Source organism: Pezoporus wallicus, unplaced genomic scaffold, assembly GCF_028554395.1.
Source record: "Pezoporus wallicus isolate ANWC-B61680 ecotype Strahan unplaced genomic scaffold, APGP_CSIRO_Pwel_v1 contig_2871, whole genome shotgun sequence".
NCBI classification, from domain to species: Eukaryota; Metazoa; Chordata; class Aves; order Psittaciformes; family Psittacidae; genus Pezoporus; species Pezoporus wallicus.
In genome coordinates, this window is record NW_026640775.1 from 4,068,837 (window position 1) to 4,094,059 (window position 25,223).

The following is a 25,223-nucleotide window of genomic DNA, read 5'->3' on the forward strand; positions in this document are numbered from 1 at the left end:
AGAAAATCTACAATGCCCTAGAACTGTGCTATGAATTCAGAATGACTTTTCACTGAGTCTCCTAATTTCATAGGTGACTTAACTTTGTTTTTTTTCTAGTTGCACATGGAAAGTTTGATGCTGAAATGTATATGGAAGTTTAAATTTCCTCTGCCCCAGGGTGTTGTAACAAAATTGTTCTGTAAAAATCTCTATCTAGAAAGATCAAAGGAAGCATGTACCAGGTTAGAAATTCTCTATGGAGTTGTCTTTTGCCTTCTCTGTTTCCTAAATACTGACTGTCTTGTTCTGCCCTTGTTCCCAGAATTCATCATGATGAATTCCTAGTAATGTATACCAGAATCACATACTGCAATAACAAAATGACAATGTAATATAAGTGATAACGTAGGAACTTTGATGAAAGCTGTGTCTGGTCTCCATAAAGTAACCAAGTCTGGGCAATCCATAGGTATCAGACTTTTGGCAACCACAGTTAAAATGTCAATCAAGAACTCAGCCTCAGTAAGGAGTACAGAATATGCAGCTACCCACTGACAGACACTTTGAAATACAAGGTTGATTGTTTTTCTTTCAGTTTGTTGTGGTTTTGCCTGTAAAAATACAATGGGTGTCATTATTTGTAAAAAAAAAAAAAATAAAAAAAAGATTGCTAAGAGTAATATTTAGTCTGAAATCCTTCAGATTTGTGAGGCTTGCTGCTTTAGAGATGTATGGGGAAGAATGGCTGGCTAACTTCATAACTTCCAGACTTAAGTGACAATAGGTTCTGTGGTTCTCCTTGGTATAAGAACAAGCTGTCTGATGTTTACTGTACTGGAAAAAAAAGAGTATGTTCCTTTTGTTGTAAAGAAAGTTTCTGAGCACATCAGGAGTTCTGCATGTGGAGCCATCACCTTTCTGCTGTGGAAATGGTCTGGACTTGGTGGTTCTTCATCCATGCATCATCTAACTTATTATTTTTTTTAAACAAATATCGATAGATCTGATTGAAGTTATCAGACTGACAGGGTCTACAGATACCAATGGCAAGTGTTTCATAGGGAGATGGGGGCCTCAAAACAGCAGTATGGCTTCTGTGGATTTCACAGTGTTCTTTGTGTTATGTATTTTATATCCAGCTTGTTTTGAGCTTATTTTGCTCATGGGTGTAAGCAGGTGCATATAGCCTCAAATGCACTATGGCTGGAAAAGTAGGCATTTGCTGTGGATGTGATGTGAATACCAGGCAGTTCCTCACACAGCGAGACACCCGAGGACCAGGGTATTGTGTAGTTGGGGCGCATTGCCCGCGCCACTCCTTGAACTTGACCTTGAACTGCGTGTGACCCCTCAGCAATTGCTAACGAACTGCTGCCGGCGGTTACATATGGGGGAAGCTGCTTTCCGTCGCCGCCACGGCAGATTCGAGAGCCGGGGACCCAGCCCTCTGTTAGCTCCATCGGGGGTCAGGGCTTTAGAAAGCCGCTTCCCGCTGTAGCCGGCCGGTCGCCTCGGGCCCCCATGGAAGTGAGGCAGCAAGCGGCGGGAGCTACAGGGCGCCCACCGCTCCCCACCGGCGGACCGAGGCGGTCCCGGGTCGGTGGGACGGTGCTACCTGCCGCCGCTGGGCAGGGCCCCGCCTCCGTGCGGCCCCGGGGCGGAGCCCGAGGAAGTGACTTCAGCCGGCGGCGGCGGCGGAGCGCGGCTGAGTGGAGCATGGCAGCAGTGGCTGTGGTGCGGTCCCTGCTGGCGGCGGGGCGAGCGGCGCCGGGCGGGCAGCGGTGTAGGGCCCTGCCCGCCGCGGGGGCCGCTGCCTTGTGCACTGTGGCCCCGCAGCAGCAGCCGCAGCCGCCGCCTGACATGAAGAACTACTTGTGGTCGCGATACAAGGAGGCCAAGAGAGCCACCAAGGGTGAGCCGGGACGCGGGGCCCGCGGGCGCCGGTTCCTCTCCCGCTGCAGGTCGGAGTGCCGCCAGTGCTAAAGCGAGTAGATAGATGTTGGCTGTGCGGAGCGGAGGAACGGCGAGCTTTGTGGGCGCCGTTCGGCAGCAGGAAGGGTTCAAGGAGCGAGGTGTGTGTGTGTGTGTATGGGGCGGCGATGAAGCCACCCCGCCTCTACCCCTGCGGGGTTCGTACCCGTGGTGAGCGTCTCTGGGTCTGTCCCGCAGAGCCCCGAGAAGCCGCTGTCTGCTCTTGGAGCCGTCGCGGGTCTGGTGGCCAAGTGCTCTCGCTCCTGCTGTCCCAGGTCGGACGGGGAGCGCGGGTAGGATCGTTGCCTCGCAGGTCTCCGGATCCCCGGAGACGTACCGCTGGAAGCGGCTGCCCCCCTTAATTCCACCGGGCTGTACCTGTTAGGAAGGGCCTCGGAGAAGAAGCCTCTCCTACAGCGTAGCTTGGGCTAGGCAGACTGGCGGGTTATTCGAGACGTGGTGTTTAGAGAAAGGCAAGTGTAAAAAGAAAGTCGGGAAGTTGGTTGTCTGTTAGAGGGGATCTCTGCAGTAGGCTGCGCTTCCAGGAAATGCTGAGAAGGTTTGCATGTCTTTCAGTTTTAATATTAGGAAGGAATTCTTCCCTGCCAGGGTGCTGAGGCACTGGCACAGTTTGCCCAGAGAAGCTGTGGCTGCCCCATCCCTGGCAGTGTTCAAGGCCAGGTTGAACAGGGCTTTCAGCAACCTGGTCTAGTGGAAGGTGTCCTTGCCTATGCCGGGGGGGGGTGGACCTGGATGAGCTTGAAGGGTCCCTTCCAACCCACACCAGTCTGCGACCGTATTACTTTTTGTTTTACTGGTGGTTCCATTATAATACTTCCATGAAGCATTGAAGCCAGGGTGAAACACTGCTGACACATACATTACTCTGGGAAACACTGTTGTTCAGCCCAGTTAGGCATAAAGTTAAGGGCCCAATACTTGCTTAAAGGTTGCTTGCTTCAGCCCTTGGTCTGATGGAAAGAGTATTACCAAGGAGCTTGAATATGTGATCTTTAATTTAAAGATCTAAAAGACACTGTGTTATGCAGCATCAAGTGAGAAAGCTTGTCCTATAGTGGCAGTGGATTATGTTTTAGTCTTGCATGTTTTGTCCTTAAAAAGAGAAATTACAGTATTATCCTGCACTTAAAGAGTCTTGAGTATTAACTGGGGCTTCACAGTGCTGGGTGCAAATGTAGTGTTTGCAAACATAAAATAGAGGCAGCATTTCACAAGTGAAATAAGAGATTTCAGAAGATCTAACACAAGCGTTGGAGATCTCGGAAGAATGCTGTGGTATTTGGAGGATGGGATAAGGGGCAGGAAGAAGAGAGTAAATACGTTTTATTTTGAATCTTTATTTTCCTGTTCTTGAAATTAACTTGTTCTAAGCGACACCCAAATAATACTTCAGAGCTGAGGCTAGAGAGTAGGGTAATGTTAAGAGGAAAATCAGTCAGTGGGTGTGGGTTGGCAGAAGACGCGGCAAGTGCTTCTAGAATAATTTGGAATATTTTATTACAGCCAAAGTCACTCCATGGCTTCAAGTATGTGGCATTTCACTTAGTTACAGTGTTAAGATGACAAAGCTGTGCCGATTTTTGATGCAAGGTTTATAGCACTTGGGATGCTGTCTGCCAGCCAGGGGGTTGGAACTTGATGATCTTAAGGTCCTTTCCAACCCTAACTATTCTATGATTCTATGATTCTAAGTATTTTTACTGTTTTCAGTCAGGTGCTGGTCAAGGTTTTTTAATCTGAAATATCTGTATCTCTATATATAGCTATATTTTTAAAATAAATGTTAACTCACCAGGCTGTACAACTGAAAAAATAATTTATAATACAGAAATGGGTGTTGTTATTTTGGAAGTTAATTTAAAACTATGGTTCTGGCTTCAAGTTAATTAGGTGATTCATGGCTCTTTTTATAGAGTAAGAGTGTTTGCCTTAATAGTATTGTGTCAGATTGCATTTGGTTATTTTGTTACCTCAGCTGAATGTAACATTTATCTCATGTATTACTATAAGCAGTGAGTAGAGATAGCAGGAGCTAATGTTTTGATTGAGGCTTATTTTGTTAAATCCCCTGAAATGAAAGATGGAGCTTACAATGACCACTTAAGCATGGGAAACTCCTGAGATTTTTTTTTTTGGTGAAAGAAACTTGGAATTAAACTCAGTCAAATTGCTGTTCTTTCTTAAAAATTAGAAGACTTGGGTGTCTGTGTCAGATAAAGTGGAACGGTTTCACACTGCAATCTGATACTGGGCGTCTGTAAAAGTTTCTTACTGTATCTGTCCATTCACTGTGTGGCAGACTAAGCCATTGCTTTATAAAATAAATGTCATTTCCCTTTCTATGTGTTTGGCCAGAGTTTTCAAAATTGAATGCTATCAAATTTTTAACAGATCTGGAGTCTCCATGTCTACCTGCCTTGTGCAGGTAGTTTCCTCCCTCCCAGGGTGGAGCATGTTGTGTATCAGTCCTCAGAGATGAAGGTATTGACCAATTCCTTCTAAGCTTATATGTAGAAAGTAACCAAACAAAGCATGTTCCCTTTACACTCATCCTTCCAAGCACAGATGTAAACTCCCTTTTTTCCACAATAGGGAAAGGTGGTTTATAAAGATAGTATATGGGAAAGAAAGGAAGGAAAACATGTTCATGTTTTATGGTTTCACAAGGGTAGCGTTTAGCCTCCTAATGTTGCTTTTTCAAGTTTTTGAAACAAGAACAAACATCCTTCATACTGACGTTGGTATTGGTCCTAAAGTTACTTAATATTTTATGGCTCTAAGTAAGTGGTCTTAAGTTCTCAGTGTACTTTTCAAACAAACATCAAGGGAAACATACCCTGAAGAATAAGAGGTTTGCACACACCACGTAGTTGTGTGTAGAGAACAGCAGAATATTTTTAGCTTCCTAATATGCTAGAAGGATAATAAGCATAGCAATGTGTATGTAACTGTTGTTTGGAAACTATTGCAATCACACAAAGTTTATTTATTTGAGTTGACAGTGGGTACTGTGGTAACCTTGAAATGATGAAGCAAAAGAAAGTAAGTGTCAAATTGTGGTTTGGCTTCAGGGGCGGAAGCCAGACCAGATAATGAGAGGAGAAGACAAGGCTTCTATAATAGTAATAATCATGATCATCATCCAAATCCAAAGTTCATTTTCAAAAGCAGTAATAAATGTGTTAATGAAGTTAGCCAAAGATTACATATATTGAGTCTTAGGTTCTTTGATGAGACGTCAAAATACATCTTCTCTCCTACTTGAACTGTACAGGGGAAAGTGTGCTTTGACTAAAAGCTGTGGGTCACCAAGAAAAGTTAGGGACAGCACTTTCAATGGCATCATGTTGTTAAGGATTAGCTGGTTAGTGTGAATTAGTTTGATAGTTTCCATCTTCATTTATCTATATTTAGAAATTGCTAATGGATTTCTGTGCATTATTTAAAACTACAGGGCTAGTCTGACTTGTTTTTTCCTTCCCCAGAGTTGGTTCCTTCAGTCATGAGTAACATGCTGAATCCAGATGCTATCTTTTCAAACAATGAAATGAGCCTGTCAGACATTGAAATTTATGGATTTGATTACGACTACACCTTGGTCTTTTATTCTAAACATCTCCACACGCTGATCTTCAATGCTGCTCGAGATCTTCTTATTAATGAGCATCGGGTAAGAAAAAATAGTGGAATAACAATGAACTGCTGAATAAAGAGTATAGAAATAATTTCTGACTGAGAGGGACATAACTCTTTTCATGCCTTAGTCCTAGCTTGGCTCCCTTATAGCACGTTTTGTGCAACAGCTACATATGAACCACACAAGTCCTGGTATATTCTCAGCTGCAGTTTTGAGCAGAGCACAATCTGTCAACTGTTAAGGAATATAGAGTTTTATTTGTTTTAATTTTTAATTTGGTGGTGGGTTTGTTTTTGGTGTTTTTTTTCTGATTGTCATTAATTGGAGTCACCCTAATAAATAAGAAGCTTACAAATTACCATTGCTCTGTTTTATGCATTGCTGTGAGTGCAGTGATTAAGTTCCATATGAAATAGTTTTAGCCTGACTTCTTAGGAGGTCTTTGATTGCACTGTGTGCTTTTGAGGTGCTCTGTTATGTCCCTGGCATTTCAGCTGAGTTAGCTGAAGGGGTGCATATGCAGTAATGCTGTAATCAGGCTGGATACAAGAAAGACGCAAGTAAGCGTTCAGCTCTATAGTCCTTTAAGAGGGAGCACTGCTCTGTCACCTCACCAAGCAGTGTGTTACATTGGTGACTTGTTGGCATCCAAGCAGCTTGGAGTTGGTTGTTGGGTAGTCTGGGGATGGGGAGGAGGTGGGTGCCTTGGAAGCTGAAGATAGTGCAGGGAAAAGGATGGAAGAAAATGTGGACTGAAAGAGGTAAAGGTTATTGGACTGTAGGATTTGCAGGAAAATTCTCCTGCAAAAGTATTCCACAGAGTAATTTAACTAATAAACTGCTTGTGTATTTCATACAATCTAAATCTGAATGGGTGGTGTTATTCTACTTTTGGATTTGAATCTAAAGGTTAGGAGCTATATATAAACATCTATAAATATCCCTGAAAGAGCAAACAAAACTTCATGGGTGCTACAAGCATACACAACTTGATCCCTCTGAGATCTTGGCATGTCTCGGCAGCAATTGCTGTAGGATGTGTAAATAGATTTTATTAAAGCTGTGTGGTTCTTGTAAAAAAACGTTACTGTGGGAGTCAAGATTAATTCTTGTAGACAGAATCTCAAACTGTGCTCTGTCTTTACTCTTTGAATGCATCCAGGTAGTAATAACTTTCCAGTTTGTCTCAATTAAATTCTCTTGAGTTATAGGAAATGAAGCTGTAATTACTTTCTGAGACAGCTTAGTGGAAATATATCATGTCTTGTTGGAATTTATTGAAGGACAACAGTTTTTGTTAGTGCTGTCTCTGTAGCTTCTTACACTGTTAATGTTTTACTTGCCTTTAACATTAGAAAAACTTCTAGATAGTATTGCCGATTATGACTGTCACAGTCAGCCTAAAAGATGGCCAATTTTGGTCATGGCAGTATGAGGTAATTCATCAGAAACTGCAAAATGCAGTGTAGGAAGCAAGGAATTTTGAAGTGTATCCAAGAGAATAAACATCAATTTAATGTTAATCTCAGAAGTGGCAGCAGGTGTTGAATGAAAACTTTTGCTCTTGGGCTTATTTCTTTCCTAATGTATAGGCCTTGTGTCACCTTATCTGGACTGCTGTTTCAGTCCAGATACAAGTATTCCTATCAAGAGTAAGGCAAGCAAACAGTGCAATTTTTTAATCTTTTTTTTTTGTTGTTGTTTGGTTTATAAGGAAGCTTTGATTTGCGTGCCAAGGTAGGCTCAATCTTTTTCTCATGTGTGCTGACATGTGTGCCAAAAGACAGCCCTCTAGTAGAGCAAAGTAGGAAAGTCAAGTATGCAGAAATTTGAAAGAGTCAGAACTAGATTTACTTCTTTGTGATTGATCACATTCTGTATATGCATTCTGTATATGCATTCTGTATATGCATTCTGTATATGCATTCTGTATATGCATTCTGTATATGCATTCTGTATATGCATTCTGTATATGCATTCTGTATATGCATTCTGTATATGCATTCTGTATATGCATTCTGTATATGCATTCTGTATATGCATTCTGTATATGCATTCTGTATATGCATTCTGTATATGCATTCTGTATATGCATTCTGTATATGCATTCTGTATATGCATTCTGTATATGCATTCTGTATATGTTTTCCCTTGTCTCTTCTGCTTTATGTTCCCTGACCAAATCTACAAATCTTCCCAACCTGTCTGTAAGCTTTTGATGCTGTTCTTCATTCAGTCAGTAGCCTTCGCTATGTTTTCTGGAAGTTGTAGTAGGGATGATAGTTCAGAAGTTAGGAGTATTTTCTTTAAGTCTAGATGCTTGTGTTTGGTATGAGCACAGTCTACAGCAGTTGCAGAGCAGGTCCTCTTCAGAACAGATAAAAACTTTGTGGAGAAAATGAGATTTACTAGGTTTTTTTATAAAAGTAGCTAGAGCCTCTGTTGAAGCTGTGTAATCTACTTTTTTCACCAAAGGCTTGTAAATTAGCCCTGTATGTATGGAGACAGTTGTAGAGAAGGTGGAGAATGTGCCCGAGATTCATTTGTCAAGTTCTAAGATGGCTGTGCCTATGGGAGGGAAATCAAGAATTGCCTTTCACTTGGTTAATCAAAGAAATGATAGTTTTCTCAAGCCTTGTCAGAAATGACTGAAGCATTTTACCTTTTAAAAACAAATGAACAAACCCCTTAGCCCAAGGCACACACCTAACATATTTTTTGCATGACTAACCTGTGCTTAAAGCAGGACAAAATTACAATGGGCTTGTACTGAAGAATATTAGAAAACTCTCTAATAGGTGGTATGAGCTTCCTATGCAGTCATTCAATTCACATGCATCTCTAAGCAATCTTACAAATGCTGTTCAGGGTAAATATAGTTGGGTCACTGTGGTGGTCTCCTGATGTGACTCACCCTGATGGTGTTTGATGCCTGACTTGCTTTCAGGATCTGATCTTTGTGACACACTATACCTTGGGAAGGTCCCTGTGGGGAAGCATGGCTTCTCCAGGTGACATCTGCTGTTGTGAATTCTCTTCTTCCTTCCTCTCCATCTGTGTTTGTTTGTGGTGCGTTGTATCTTTATAAACACCTCTGGGGGCTAAATTTCAAACCGACAATCTAAGATGAGGAGTATGGTCTGCAGTGAGGGAGTCAGAACAGATCATTGTGCTGATTTTATTTCTTGGCAATGACAAAAATGGTGTTTTTGTCTTTCCTCCTGTTAATATTGATGATGTATTGCTTTTTCTTTCAGTAGAAGTGAGTGGTAAAGTTCAGGTATCTCTGTAAATTGTGGCATGTTCTTGGGTTTGTAGCTAGAAGGTTGAGTTGGAAACTGTGTTCATATAGTCTGTTTCTTGGGGAGACTTCACAATGCAAGGTAACTGCATTAAATTTTAGGAATTTAAGAAAATGAAGCTTGCATGCAAAGGTGTATGTATTAAAATAAACTTTTGAACAAAAGGCTAATGCTCAAAAGTGATCTCTACAGAGGACGTGTATATCCAACTTTAGGTACTGTGCTTGACTTAGATTTAAAACAATGACTTTGCATTTTGGAAAAAAGTGTTTGACTTGTCTCACACTGAACATTCCTCCAAATTCCTCCTGATTCCTCCAAATCTCACCAACCTATCAAAAAGCCCCTTAATGAGTAGTGAAAATGAGAGACATAGAAAATGTAGGCTTTAAAATTCTGTAGAAAAAGATTTTTAGTTGTTGGTGTTATGGATTTAAAATCAAATCATTGCTCTCTTTTCTTAGTACCCTGCAGAAATAAGAAAATATGACTATGATCCCAATTTTGCAATCAGAGGACTTCATTACGATGTGCACCGGGTATGTAAAAATAATTTTGACAAGTTATCTAGTGCTGAGAACCTAACCAGAGAAAATAAATAGGGCTTTTAAGTCTTCCAACTTTCCACTCTGCATTGACATGCAAGGATTTTGTTTCATATTTTTCTCTTAAGTAGAAAACGTTTTGGGTGCTTTTTTTGGTGGCAGAAGACAGGTCACTGGACAATGTTTCCTTGGTGATTTTGCAAGCCCTGGGTAAAAGCCATTGATGAAAGTATTTTGGAAGCTATAAAGGAAGTTGAAGCAAATGTGCTCAGGTGTTACTGAGACAGGTTATAGATAAAATTGCTTTGATTTTTATAATTTCATGGCGAACAGTTGATGTGATTAAAAACTGATTTTTGTTTTTCTTCCCTGCAAGGCGTTATTAATGAAGATTGATGCTTTTCATTATATTCAGCTGGGAACAGTTTATAGGTGAGTAAATTTACTTCCTATTTATAATAAAGATGTATCTGTTCATTTTTATGAATCCCTTAGTTGCATTTATTAATGTACATCTTAGATTCGCATTGGGAACAGTGCCCTGAGAAGCACAGACATGAATTAACAGCATTAGTAGTAAGGGGGTTTCTCTGCACCTTGGGCTACACACAGATATATGCACAAGGTTACTGGCTGATACAGTACAGCTGACGCCCCAGTTCAAAGCTGGGGAAGTTGGCAAGCTGGTTGGTCACATAGTGCTGACTCACTTTGTTTCCGGCTGTTAAATTGTGCTGAAAGACATCTAAAAATATGCTGATGACTTCTCTGCTGTTGCTTTCTATGTAAATAATGGTCACAGACTGGCTGTTAGCATGATTTTGATGTGGTTGTATAGATACTTGAGAGGTCTTTTCTGTGTTTGCACAGAGCTTTTAAGTTTGGACACATCAACCGCATCATACTTGCAGAATGGAGCACAACTGCTTTGTGTTCGCACAGCCTGATATTTTTGAGTTTACTGAACTAAGTTAAATAGGAAATCTCTGTGCTGTGCTTTGTTACATAATACAGACATACTGTATGTGACCTTGACAGAAGAGTTTTTAGTATGGCTCAGTTTTCTGTAATGAAGCAGTACATGTTTGACTGATGTGAATGCTACACTTGGTACCAGATTTTCAAATGAACAAGAAGCCTAAGCATCTTTCTTGATATCGTTGCACAGAAAGTTTTCTTCTAGGGCCAAAAGATAATGCAACCTCACAGTGATTTACTGTCGGGGCTGTATATGGTAATATGAAATTATGATAACATGCTCATTACCTCTTTTCATCTGCTAGTGAGGCAGGTAGATGATTCAGCCATAGTCATTGATCTGTTCCTCATGTGTTAGTCTGAGATGTGCTTTGGGAGTGAGGAGAGGAAGGTAAGGAAAATGAAAAAGATGTCATGGTCCAGCATTAGGCTCATATTGTCAACATAGTAGCTACCTAGGGCTGCCAAAAGAATGTGTTCTGTATGTATCATCAGAGTCTGAGTGAAACTTTATAACGTTGGTATATGCTGGTGTAGAGTAATTACTGTATGTTTCAACTGACAGAACCTGTTCCTGTGGTTTTCAAAGGAATGATTTATTCAGGCCTAGGAGGGAACCAGAGAACTCAGTGTGAAGGTCACTGATTGTAAGATTCATTTAAAAAGGCTGTCACATTATTGCATTTTTCACTGTGAACAATGCTAGTTTGCTAGGTTAAAGACTAGGTGAAGTAATCAGAGCTACATTTATCTGTAGAGGTATGTAGCAGAAATATTAAGACTGTAATGAATGTAAATGTGTATGTATGTATGTTTGGTGGAGGGGCTTCCAGGGTGGTTGCCACCTTTCTTCTCTCTCCTTGTGAGGGAATTAAATTTGGGAAGTGATGGAATCGCCATCCCTGGAAGTGTTCAGAAACAATGTAGATGAGACCCTTAGTGACATGGCTTAGTGGTGTCTTGGCAGTTATCATTAAATGTGGAGTGACTGCCCAGGGGTAATGGTTGGTCTTCATGATCTTAAAGGTCTTTTCCAACCTAGTTGATTCTAGGAGAGTAACAGAACTGTTGATAGAAGAGACAGAAGGATGGTATATGTTGATGGTGCCTGGATCTATCGGTCATCAAGTTCTCATGACATTAACATGCTGCTTCTCCAACCACCTGTATGGAGGTGGGGGGAGAAAAAAAAGGGCTGAAGGCTTTGAGAGATGTTGTTGGGAAGGATATTGGTATGACTGGAACCATAATGACCTAGAGGAGAAGATGAGTGGGTGGTGAGTTCTTCAGGAGTCTTACCTTATGACTCAGAGTGGGACAGAATGAAGTAGTAGATGATCACAGTTGTTGTCAGCTCCTAGTACAGAATGCACATCCAAAGCCAGAACATGATGACCAGTCAAGAAAGGTGTTGAGATTTGTTGAGGAGCTGGTGTCCCTTGTTCTCCGTATCACCCAAAGTAATTCTGGATGGACTGCTAAGCCGCACATCATGGTTACCTGTGAGTGTGTGTAGGGGCAAGTATGAAAGCTACACCTCACTCAATGTTTGCTTTTGTTTAAAATAATCTTACCTTTCTCTTCTATGCCAACATGGAGCTTTGCTGTCAGTTGCTGTATATCTGTAGTTCTTAGTTTTAACTGTGTGTTCTGTAAGTGCATAGGTCACTTGTATAGCAGAAGGTAGTAGGACTTGCCCAAGCACACAGCTTCATTTGTACTGAGAGGTGTAAGCAGTTCTGGTATCCCTCTGACAATGCACATCTCCAGGAGCACTAGTGGGAGTGCTGCTGTAGGTGAACAGCTTCTAGTACATGTGCTGATGCTGTCAGTTGAACTTTGTAGTTGTACAGATGAAGTCTGCTGACTGTGAACAGGCTGTGATTGTGAACAATTCTTCAAGTAGTCTTAAATTTTGGGAAACTGAACTGTTCATACACTTCAGAAGAAAGTCTTATTTTTTTAAAGGTTGTGTATGTTTTTCTTTCCCTTGAGTCTTCCAAGGTCATGCTGCAGAGTAATCTGGTTTAAACATTATCAGTGCTGTATGAAACAATGGCAGAGTGAGGAATTACTGTGTTAAGAAGCTGGAAGCTTTAGCTAGTACTTACAAACCCTTAAGGCATAGTTTCAATGGAGACTAATTAGCTCTTTTCCTGTAAGAAAGTAAAAAGGACTTAAAATTGGAATGCATTCTATGTGTGTCAGCCTCTTAAGAAGTTACTTGCTCTGTAAGGAAAGATGCTGTTTTAACATACAGACTAAAGTGTTCCTATGACATTATTAGTATTTTAATAAGCTCCAGATCTGTTAAGCTGTCAGACTTTCATTCGGTAATTACTTCAAGGTTCTAATCTGACTTTTAAACTAAACTAAGTGTTGTTTTCCAGAGGCCTCAGTGTCGTCCCGGATGAAGAAGTCATTGCAATGTATGATGGTTCCCATGTCCCTTTAGAACAAATGAGTGACTTTTATGGAAAGGTAAAACCACAAAATGCTCTTTAAAAGTTATTTTATTTTGGGAGGGGAGGGATAGTGGTGATTGCCTTTTGTTCTTGTTCTTACTAGCAGTTATATTTTCTCAATACATGATTGACTTACAGTGCTAGATGTGAAGTTTGCCCTCTAAAATGGCGAATGAATTTTCTTTTTTCCCCTTGCTGTAGTTTCTTCTTTCACTGTTCCCTTGCCCAGTCATACAGACAGTGAAGTGGAACATAACAAAATCAAGTGACTTTGCGCCGCAAATCTGATAAAGGCTGGGAAATGAACCATATCTGGTACCTTACCCTGGTTATGCACTTCTTCCCAGTGGTCAAGGACTTAGTTGGTGTAGCAGCAAGTAAATAAATGTGTGGAGGCATCCCTTGCATACAAGCTGGCAGAGTTGACCTTAAGAGGATTTCACTAAAGATGAATGATAAAGCTTTTAAGTTTTAGGATTTGGCTCTGTGGGGAAAGTTGAACATTTTGCTGTTAGGTTCCTTTCCCAAATGAAGAATGGTGCTGTCTTTTCAGTAAAAACCAAGTTTATTTTATGCCTTTTACTTATGGATGTTAATTCCATGCTGACACAAAAGGCTCGTTGTGCCATGGAGTGTTTTGTTCTTGCACTTGTTCTTATTTTAAGGAGCTGAACTTAGAATTCCCAAATCTGGTCTCTGCAGCAGTTCTGAATATTGCCTTGGCATTCCTTATGGAGTGTCTTGGTCTCTGCAGGTCTATGCTTTCTTTGATAGTGACAGGACAAGAGGCCATGGGCACAAACTGAAACACAGGAGGTTTCCTCTGAACATCAGGAACCACTTCCTTTACTGTGAGAGTGACTGAGTGCTGGCATAGGTTGCCCAGGAAGGTTGTGGTGTCTCCATCCCTAGAGATTCAGAAGCCGTCTGGACAAGATCCTCAGCAATTGGCTCTAGGTGGTCCTGTTTGAGAAGGGAGGTTGAACAAGATAGCCTCCAGAGGTTTCTTGCAACCTCAGCCGTTATGTTTCTGTTATCTTGACCAGTGTGCTGTCTTGGGCAGGTTGCTTTACCTGTCCTCTTCTTGAGAAGTATTTAGTTGTATTTGCTCTTGTATGATATTCTCTGTTTTTATGAGACAGCTATACTCACAGCTTTTGCAGACTAGAAATGTTTTCTTTTGTTGCCTCATTATTGTAGATTCTTACAAGTTTTTATCATCTCTTTTCAAGGATGTAAATTGTTTTGTAGTCCTAATCAGTATTCCCCTCATTAAAAAGAAAAATAGAAGATAACGAAACCTCCACCCCATCACAGTACCCAGTGCATCTTATTTTTAGAAATGCAGACTTGCAGTGAAGGTCTCAAAGTCCTTCTCTTGACTTTTAGCTAAGGATTGTCTTTTATATGTTTATGAATTAAAATATTGCTCTTAAGAGTAATGCATCATGATTAATGCTTAAAATAAAGCCAACACTTTTGTTGCAGTTATTTTATATAAAAAAAGTCTGTTAGTTCAAAAAGCATCTAAAGTAATGAGAACAGTTATGGCAAAAGCTGAGTATCTGCAACTAAGCTCAAGTGGTTCTACTGAATGAATGGAAGTGTTCTGAGACACACCTGTGTTTTCTTCTGTTTTCTTCCCACCCGTATAGAGCTCACAAGGAAATACAATGAAGCAATTCATGGATATATTTTCCCTGCCAGAAATGACACTCCTTTCTTGTGTGAATGAATACTTTCTGAAAAACAACATAGACTATGAGCCCGTTCATCTGTACAAAGATGTCAAGGTACTAGCTTTGAAGATTTAGGTAAAGCTCTGCATTTGTGCATCTTCTCCCTGAGCTCTTCAGGAAGCTTCAAAGTGTTGTGTCTGCCCCAGTGAAATACCTCAACTTTATGTGTTGTGTAGAGTAATTATTGCTATGCAACCGTGAAAACATAAGTGAAATGTTTCTTTTCCAAGGTCTACCTTCAGAATAATTTGAAATTTGTTTTAATTCCGATGTTGCTCTTTTTATAGGTTTGAGGGGTGAATGGAGGAAAGTGAAGAAGCTTTTGTATGTCAATAAAGCTTCTTTTGATTGTTATTAAATGCATACTTTTCTCACTAGGAGGAGTTGTAAGAGGCTACGGGGAATTCCAGTTCAGAGCTTTCAGTTCAGCTTCTGTATCTTCACTAGTATACCATCATTTGCTGTCTTTTTCTTTTGGCGTATCTATTTTGTGTGTTTTCCTCCTCCAAAAAAAATGTAGTAAGAATGACTAAAGTAATTTGACCGCCTTGATTTCTCAGGATATATCCCACAGAGGAGATAATTTTGTGTCGTAGCTGTTTAAGAACAGGAGGTTATGCCCAAGTTGATGGTATTTGCCTACACAGGGTTTCCATACAGGAAACTTTTGACCTCCAGGGTAATTTTCCCTTCTGGCTATGGTTACATAGAGTCAGAAGGCTATTTCTTGTGGTTTCTGCTGAACTGTTGGTAGAAACTTCTGTACTGCTCAGCATTACCAACATTTTGTAAGCCCTATAGCGGCATTTTTTTTAGGATTTTTAGGACATGCCCCATAAGTACCAAAATGGCAGCATCACTGTCCTAAACAAAGCTGGTATGGAGCTGATTCAGGAGAGCTGCCAAATGAGTACTTTGCTTAAGCATTTAGCTTCTTTCATCTGTTCATAAATTTATTTTTCAAATAACCAGGGCATTTGTGAGTGATCATAATCTAAAATCTGACCTAAAGCTTTTGGGTTTTTTGCAAGAGGAAAGGAATGTGTTCTGCTCCAAAGGTCATTGGAAATCTGTGACGACTCTGCTTCTGCAAAGGGCTTTCACCCCACTTCACCCTTGTGAGCACCCTTTCATAGTTGTTGTGTAAAACAGCCCCTGTACAATACAGTTTCATACTTTCCAAAATTGCGAGGTTAGTTTCTTGGAGGATAGGCTTACTCTTTGTCTGGTGGTGACGTATATATCATGAAAATCACGTGGCATTTCTGTGAAGTTGAAAGTGTAATTCAGAGAAATCAGTTGTTTTACAAACAAATTACTACTGCTATGCAGTGAGCACTGGATTTTATACTTGAAAAGGTTTTTCAGTTCTGTGGTGCTCTGTTGCTTTTCCTGACAGGATTCAATCAGGGATGTCCACATCAAAGGAATAATGTACAGAGCAATTGAAGCAGATATTGGTAAGTACTAGCGAGATCATCTATCAAGCCTTTTTTCACTGGTAGTAAAATCGTATTTCTGGCTTCCTTATTTAAGATTACAAGTTCTAAATTTTAAAGCTTGAAAGAGTTATTTGGCTTGTTTAAAGTGCCTTTGTTAAGTGTAACCTCATCATTCTGAAACTTTGGTTGAATGCAGAGAAAATTCGTGTGGAAAAACTTTTTCAGTTAATACTGTATTTTCCTCAATCCTCTCAGAGAAATACATCTGCTATGCTGAACAAACTCGTGCAGTGTTAGCAAAGCTGGCTGATCATGGCAAGAAGATGTTTCTCATCACAAACAGTCCCAGCAGCTTTGTGTAAGTGAACAGTTGTTTGCTGTATACATTCCTAAGGGCTGGGGAGGATGAGGTTCTTGATTGTAATTCATTATACTGCACAGATAATTGCACTTCTGTTATGCTTCACTGTTAATATCCCTTTGTACTTTTTAGGGACAAAGGCATGAAGTTCATAGTTGGCAAGGATTGGAGGGATCTCTTTGATGTGGTCATTGTACAAGCTGATAAGCCGAACTTTTTCAATGATAAACGAAGGTTAGTATTTAGTCAGTAAAAATTATTCAAGTTGTTTATTCCATATGAGGCTATGGAGCATGTTACAAAATATTTCAATTTGGATATCAATGTAAAATGAAATCATACTTGGTGAAGTCCTATGTAAGGTCATTACAGAATGCAGTAACACCTAATTCTGAAGTCCAAATATTTGCCTGAGAAAGTTCCAGCAGGTGTTACAGGCCTTCTGGACTGAGTTAGGGTCACAGAAGCAGTTTCTAGCATCTTAGCTTGTAAGTTGGTGAAGCATGTTCCTTTCTTAATAAACCTGAGAATTTTTGGTGCCTTTCAGAATTGACCCTTATCTGGAAATGTCTTTCATTGCTTCTGGGTTTTTTTTAGTCACACATAATATTTAAAGGGCAGAGTAGCTGACAGGCTGGAGTATTTGGACTAGTTGCTTAACTAGCTAAACACATTTGTAATGCATATGCACTACTCTTACACTTGAAAAAGACCCATTCCTGTATTTGTACTTGTGATTTGAGAGCAAGACAGAGGGAGGTGGAATTTTCTGCCCCCCCCCCCTTTATTTTTCTTCCTTTTTTTGTTTTTTCCCATTTTTTTTTCTTTTTTTTTTTTCCTTTTCCTTTGATTTTAAAGGGAGCTTTGCTGTACATCTTGCCTCCAGTCCTCTTTCCCCTTCTTTAGTTTTTTGGTTGTCCAGAATGAGGCACTGGGCAAAATTTTTACACATCTTCACTTTTTTGGTGTTATCTCCTTAATGGCAGATAATTCACACTGTTTATTCTCATCTGTCTGGGACACCTGCCTTAGTTTTCAACAGCTGTTCTCAAACTCCATTATAAAAGTCATAGGTAGACTGGGTAGATACACTGCATTTCACTGGCTAAAGTGGAAGTGTCGCAGCTTTGCTTTTTCTCTCTGTTACAAAATGGTTAGATGCTAAAGAGCATATTTTCCTTTTGAAACATCAATATTTTTTATTTAAAAATTTTAATCCCCTTTAAAAAGTGGCAGAATTTCTACAGCAATATAATGATTGCATATAATTCTATTCTAGACCATTTAGAAAGGTGAATGAAAGGGGAGTATTGCTCTGGGACAGAATTCACAAGCTGCAGAAAGGTCAGATTTACAAACAGGTATGCTTTCAATAAACTTTTTTTCAATTCAAATTTAATACCTATTTTCTAGAATCCCAAGCTTCTTTAGCTAAAAATGCGTCTGAAAAGTAGATAAGCTTTTTAACAGAGTTATTTTAATAATTGAAGTACGAATTTATCATTGGTATTGTATATCTGCAGTTGCCTTGCCTCTTGAAGTATTACTGAAACTGCTTGTAAAATTTGGAATTCATACTAGATAAAGTGAGGATAAGATTCTTGATATGAAAATATATTTAGGGGTGTACTAAATTCTTTTTTTGGCTTATGAAGGTGCAAGTGGCATGCTGCTGCAATGTTCGTGTCATTGTTTCTGCAGGGTAACTTGTATGAATTTCTGAAGCTTACTGGCTGGAGGGGCTCTAAAGTTCTCTACTTTGGTGATCACATTTACAGTGACTTGGCAGTAAGTAGTTTACTTTCACAAAATAGGATAAAAGACAAGTTTTTTTTTGTTAGTTTTCCCCTCTTCCTCCCAGTTATTCAGTATAACACACTTTAATTTGAGATTTCTAAATACACCAAGATTTGTGTTTGTAGTTAAGCCATATTGCTTTTCTTGCAGCGAAGAAAATTGGTGCTGACCATATTTTCCACCTGACTTGCAGCATTTAACTTATTTCCAAACTGTGCTTAGGAATGTGTGAGTTTGTATTCCTGATCCAGATACTGATTGTGTCAGATGTAACGGAGAGTAAACACAGATATCCAAACGTACAGGCTATGGCTGATTTGGATGACATTTACTACCAAGTGTAATATGAGCTGAATGAACTTCTGTTTTCAATGCAGGAGGCAATCTTCCTGTCACAATCATAAGCTTTCGTCCTGGGATCTTCTTGTGGTTTGTAGCCCCACTATGCAGGCATTTTCTTACTACCTACTGAGCAAGTATATTGTTAACTGTTACCTTAGAATAAGCAACCACCGCTTAACGCTTTTGTAGTTGATGGTATATGAATGCCTGGATGTGACTTAGCACTGCCAAGCTGCAGTAACAAGTTTCAACAGCAGCAGACGTTAACATTTTTGTTCCAGTCTGCTTTTAGAAAGAGTAGTAGTTTTAGGTGCTTCAGAAGGCTGTGAGCCAAACAAAGGAGGGTGCAGCTCTGTCCTTGTCTGGTATAATGGAGGAAAGAGCACAGGTGGCAGCTGCCTTGTCCTATATTTGTCAGGTGGAGCTTGAATAACTGATAGGTCCTGATAGGACCCTTCTGTCAGATGAATATTTCTGTAAATACCGCAAACCCAACACATGATTTCCTCCAGATGATTCGGACAGCAGTAGAGGTTTCATCTACAAGAACAAGGAATTTCCTACTGTTTATTCTAAACCTAATGAATTTGTGTTTGTTCACAGGTGCTCATATGTTTTCTGCCTCTCTCTTTAAAACTGTGGCTTTTGAAGCTTACTCTGAAATTAAGTTCTGTTTTCTATTGGCACAGTTAAGTCCCACTGTTTAATATTTCTGCTTATAGATAAGAAGCAATTAAATTAGTGCCCCTTTGGGATAAACAATGGTCAAATTCTTTTTCTTTTTTTAAAATATTTTTACTATGTATTTCTTATTAAGACTAATACTTGTATTTTGTAATTCTTGGTAAATAGGATTTGACCCTGAAGCATGGCTGGCGCACTGGTGCGATTATCCCAGAGTTACGATCAGAGATTAAGATCATGAACACAGAGAAGTACATTCAAACCATGACCTGGCTTCAAACCTTGACAGGATTACTGGAACACATGCAGGTTTGTTCTCTGTGTGTATAATCGGCTCTGTGTAGCAGAAGGGATACAGCCAAGTTTCTAAACGCTAGACATTGACGTTGCAAATGCTTTCTGTCTCATTAAAGTTCACCAGTTTGACTGTAGATAAATAAATGCAATTATTTGTGTGGCTAGTTTAATAAAAATTTTGTCAAAATCTTGTCTCCTTCCTACACTGTTCAGCCTCGATTTATTCCTGCTTTCATTGTTTAAAATGCATGCGGATAACTTCTGTATACTGATCTCTGAAGCATTGCTCTTGTTCTGTTAGCTGATAATGGTTTAGTAACGGAAAGCCTCATTTATGAGGGCATCCTTAGTTACTTGTTACCCATACTTTACATTCCAGGTTCACCGTGATCCTGATTCGCAAATGATTTTAGAAGAATGGAAGAAGGAAAGAAAGGAAATGAGGTAAGATGCTAGAGATGAAGAATTTGTAATATGCTTCATGGTAGCCAGGTGTTCTATGTGATGTCCTCCAAATGTCTCCTCATAATTTTTCTCCATCACTTATTTTATATTATTTGGTAGTTATAGACCTTCTAAAATAATCTGTGTAAAACAATATTCTGCCTGTCTCTTCTGCAGCTCTTCTCCCTTCTGACCCTTTGTACATACAAACCACTTTTTCATGTTCCCCTTCTTTAGAACAGGCATTAGTTTTTTGAATGAAAGGGTAACATCATATCAAATACTTTTCTTTCTCCTGTCCTGTGTTAATCTGCCCCTGTTGCTACTGATTACTCAGTTTTACTTCTGCATGATATAAGTCTTGATGTAGAAATGCATATTTGTGTCACTTCAGGTTTTTTTTTTAGATAATTTCTTCAGATTACATACAATACATATTAAAGTATGCAGAAACTGGGCTCTGCACTAGGTTGGATATAGCAGTGGACTCATCACAAACATAGGTAATAGGGCTAAAACTCCAAAAAGTCTACTGTTGTGAAGGAGTAATCGCTAAATGCTGAGTGTGGGAAGTGAATAGCTGGCAAGGCCAGCGGCCGTACTACCAGCAGCCTTCTCCAGAAATGTGAAAGTAAATGAAATGGGAATTACACTTGGCAGTGACTAATAACAGAAGTTAATTCCAAGATGTGCTTAAGCTTTTTGTGTACATTAAGCCAAATCTTTGCAATTTTTTTTTCTTTTTTAAAGTCTTATCTTTGGGACAAATGGATGCCATTAGGATTTAGATGAAGGCAAAAGTTGTCTTTCATTATCTCTGGGATAAAGATAGCTCGAGACACCGTGTTTCTGAAGTCAGAAGCAACTTATCACTGGTTTTAGTGGGCAAAGTGTGAAGCTCTTCTGTTCACTATTGTGATTGCTAGATCTAGGCTACATATATGCAAGAGGTGCAAAAATGACGTTGCATTTAAGTGTGTTGGAGTGTAATGGCAAGACAATAATGCAGAGAACAGATTATAGGAACTGCTTGTTTCAGGTTCTGGGTACTAGCTGGTAAGGAGATGTGTGCAGGTATCTTCATTCTTTTTGGGTGTTGTTTTTTTTTTTTTTTTTTTGTGACAGGGAGCTGAACAGGAATTTCTTCAATGCACAGTTTGGAAGCTTATTCAGAACTGATGAGAATCCAACTTATTTCCTAAGACGTCTCTCTAGATTTGCAGATATCTACATGGCATCGCTGAGTTGTCTCTTGAACTATGAGCCCGATTACACGTTTTATCCAAGAAGGACTCCACTGCAGCATGAACTTCCTGGCTGGTCAGACCAGCTGTACACTGGTGCATTCAGAATACCTTTCCTACCGGAGACAGTTCAGATCAAATAAGCATTCAGCAGCTTGTTTTTAAATTAAAATGGGCAAATACATACAAATTTTTTTGAATGTACATGTATTTTATTTAAGTCACTTAAATGCGTTATCTTGATCTGGAGGTAATTCATGCTTGTTCTCATAAGTGTAATACCTGTTTTCTCCGCTTTTGCTTGGAGATCTATAAACTCATCTTACGTACAGAAGAAACGATGGACTGCCAAAACTGTAGTGGGCTGGGAGGCAGGGCACATTTGAGGGGAAGGACTGGTAGTGACCTGGGGTGGTTGATTTTGTTTGTTCATTGGAAATTTTGATCTGAAGCCTTGTGGTTTACAAACAAATACCTGTACTCTGTTCTGGCCCTATTCAGCCCTCCAGCTGCAGCCTATAATGGATCTCGGCATTGAAAAGCTTAAATGCAGTATTAGTAATTCAGTGCTACACAGTTAATAGCCAGTTTATGGTGAGGCTGAGGAGGGATGATGTATGCATTTTAACTTCCCTTGCTGCCATAGCTAGAGCCTTACCTGTAACTGAACTAACCACTGTGGTGTTGGTGTGGCTCTGCTGCATTGCAGTGGTTACATTACTCACGGCTCAGGCTGAGGGGCTTTTTCTCCTGTCTGTGCAGTTTCTGTTCTTGTAATGGCTGTGGTTGGCTGTAGGTGGACCTCAGCCTAAAACTGAAAGTGACAGTAACTTGGGCTGTTTCAGCTTCCTTTTGTTAACTTTTCTTTCCTTTTGTTAAATTTTATTTTTTTTTTTAAATTTGAAAAGACTATAAATATTCACTCTCTAATACTAAAGCCATTTCAAGAGGTCTGGCGTTTTGCATTTCATAATGGAGACCTCTGTCAGGCTTAAGATTGAACTTAAATGCTGCTTTTTAAAATTTTAAGTGTCTTACAGCGGTATGCAATGTGGTTTTGCTGTTCCCTAGGAGAGAATGTATTTCATATAGCCTTCATTAATGGACTTTTACAGTCAAAAGTAAGCACGCACAATGAGTAAAAAGACAAAATAAGAAATGAGAGAATGAAACCCAGAGCTTTCTGATGCCCTTTTTTTAGCTCAAACCCTGAAAGCTGAATTGGGGGTGGTGGACAGTTTGCATTGAGCAAAATAATTTTGACGGTGCAGTTTTTATTGAGTTACTGAAATTGCAGGTAATGTGTGAGCACAAACTCTGGGTACAATATATGTTCCAAAGATTTGAGCTGAAAAATGTCTATTTTGCACAAGGAAAACGTCTGTTGATGTATTTCCTCAAACAGGCACTTTACGGAACTGCTACCTAGTCGTTTTTAAATGAGGATGCTTTCCTTTCTCTGCATCCAGAGGATCTTTTGTTCTTTAACTGGTGCTTCCCACCCCAGCCATTTTAGAAGGCAGAATATGATTAATATTTTTTTCAAACTGTAGGTACTAAAGGCTCTGTTTTTAAAAACATAAAATATATAGCATTTGGTATTCTTCACTTCATTTTGGGATATCATTTGCTTCCTACCATGATTGTCAGGTAGAGAAACTTTTGGTGACCAAAAGTTTTCTTGTTTGTTTTATTTTCTTTTTAACCTCTCTGTATCATGTGTGGAATTTCTTGTGCAGTACCTCCCATATTTTTGAAAGCATATTTGCAAAGTAATGAATGTATTCTAATCTAGCCTGCACAACTTCATATGTAGTTTTCCTGTATTCTTGAAATCAGTCTGAAGTCCTCAGAGGTTGTTACAGATTTTATGTTCCTGGTTTTCTTGTGTTCCTGCTTCAGACTTGATGTGCAGCACCCCTGAAGTGTGTGTATTTGAACAGGTGAATATATTCAAAATGAGTAAGTTCATCTGACAGTCCTACTGTTCTGCTGGAAGAAAAAGGTAAAGTTTTTCAGGAAGTTAGTTTGGCTTTATTGGGCCACTTGTTGGTGGGGCTGTGCAAGAAATATTCAGCATAACTTGATAAAGAAATGTGGGGCTGGAAACACCCCTGATTTGCCTTCAGTTCTTTATCCTGATGCTCAGCTAGAACTGAACTTGGTGTTACGTGTGTGTAGCTCCTCTCAGGCTCCAGAGATTTCAATGCACTGTTTAAAAAACCCCCAATCACAACCCCAAACCACTGTACATTCTCCATCTTACTACCAGCAAATAATAATCTTCTGTTACTCGGTTCTGCATTACTGCATTTGATAATGTTTTGTTGGTTATAGCTCTGTGATTATTCTTTTAAAGCTGGCTAGGAGTCAGTTTGCCTGATTTTTCTGTGTTAAGCAGGAACAGTTTAATTGGGTTGGATGAGGTTATCCACGTAACACATGGCAGGGGGGTTGGAACTAGACGTTCTTAAGGTCCTTTCCAAACCTAATTATTCTGTGATTCTATAAGATGATTTTCTCCTCTTCTTCCTTTCTCTTAGCTTACAAATCAACCTTCTGTACAAAGCTATATTACAACAGCCAGCTGAAGTAAAATCTTGTTTATATTGCATGACTTCTTGAAATAAACAACACTGCATGAAAAGAAAAAAGATTGTGGGAGAGTTACGTTCCTTTAAAGCAACCCAACTATAGATAATTTAAGTGAGAATTTTAAAATCTATTATTTATTTTTCAGTACTAGAATGCTCTTTCACTTTTGAAAATGTCTTTCATTTTTGTAATGATTTCACTTTGTCACTTTCTGCATTACTTATTTTAATCTTGTTATGTTACTGACTTCAAAGAGGTTTTTGAACATGTTTATCTTTGTTTTGGGGGAATAGTTCATTTGAACACCAAAGCAAGAAGAAGTTTTCATTCTAGTCTTTCAAAAACATAGAGGAGAATAATCTGTCAGTCAAAGAAGAGTTTAATGAACTGTGGAACTTTTTTTTTTTGTGATAAAAATATTTAATGATTATTACAAAAATAAATGCTTGGACTTTATCTTATGATCCTTACGAGCCTTGCCTTAATGTTTTGGGTGACTGGGGAGAAGGAAAGAACATGACAAAACTCTATGGGGAAAACTACCCTAAATATATATATGTGTGTGTGTGTGTGTTTAAGTGTGTTATGTGTTGTGAATTTTTTACTATCTTGCAGGTAAAACCAAGCAGGCATATGTATGGTGGGCAAGGGAAGGACTTGGGAACATCACCTGAGTCTGTCTCTTTCGTCCAGGCATATATACACATTAGATTCCCTTGGCTGTTCTGGATAGCTGTGTCAACAACCCTGGGTTTACCTGAAGACCTTGTTCTAATGGGGCTGCTTTCGGAGGTAACTTATGCTTTCCTGGAGTGACACCTTCCCTTCTGTCCCCCATGCACAGCAGACACCAGGTAGCATATCACAGGGGAATGCTACTGCTGCCAGCAACAGAAACCTTCCTTTTCTTGCTGATCTGTGGCTTCTGTAGTGTTCTCACAATTCGCTATGATATTAATGTTTTGAGGGAAGAAAATGACAGCACATCAAATGAGTTTGATTCACTTCTAATAGTACAGTGAAAGTTGCAGCTATTACTGCTGTGCACAGGTTGAAAGGCAGTGTTAGTGTGCTTGGGAAAAATACAGTTATGTGAGCAAGCAGGTAGCTTCTGCTCCTCTGGGACATAACAGACTTCATGTGGACACAACATGGCAGGGGTATGTTCATCTTCATTGTCCACTTTACACACAAATGGCTCAAGTATAAATTGATTACTACTTGAATGCTCTCACATCACCTGCATTTCTTGCTAAAGCTGCTATGATTACTTTTTATTGCTTTTATAAAGCGAGGTGAGATGTAAACAAAACTCAGTTCAAGTCTGAGGAAGGACAGGAAAACTAGAGGAGGCAAGTGGGGCAGACAGAGTGACTG

At 39.6% G+C, this 25,223-nt stretch overlaps 1 protein-coding gene across 1 annotated transcript; it reads left to right on the forward strand.

Annotated features, from left to right (window-relative positions):
• The first annotated feature begins 1,676 nt into the window (after positions 1-1,676).
• Positions 1,677-24,307, forward strand: NT5DC3 (5'-nucleotidase domain containing 3). Its single transcript, XM_057420491.1, has 14 exons — positions 1,677-1,894; positions 5,460-5,644; positions 9,378-9,452; positions 9,835-9,890; positions 12,827-12,917; positions 14,557-14,694; positions 16,040-16,100; positions 16,338-16,440; positions 16,576-16,677; positions 17,723-17,804; positions 18,145-18,231; positions 19,435-19,575; positions 19,943-20,007; positions 21,133-24,307. Exons 1-14 carry the CDS (start codon positions 1,699-1,701, stop codon positions 21,392-21,394), a joined length of 1,644 nt encoding a protein of 547 aa, XP_057276474.1. The 5' UTR covers positions 1,677-1,698; the 3' UTR covers positions 21,395-24,307.
• Positions 24,308-25,223: the final 916 nt, after the last annotated feature.

Bases quoted from the DNA above. Each gene is read 5' to 3' on its own strand.
- NT5DC3 (XM_057420491.1), top strand. From the start codon at position 1,699: ATGGCAGCAGTGGCTGTGGTGCGGTCCCTGCTGGCGGCGGGGCGAGCG. The intron at 9,891-12,826 runs GTGAGTAAATTT...GTTGTTTTCCAG, and splicing joins CAGCTGGGAACAGTTTATAG to AGGCCTCAGTGTCGTCCCGG. The intron at 18,232-19,434 runs GTAAGTAGTTTA...CTTGGTAAATAG, and splicing joins ACATTTACAGTGACTTGGCA to GATTTGACCCTGAAGCATGG.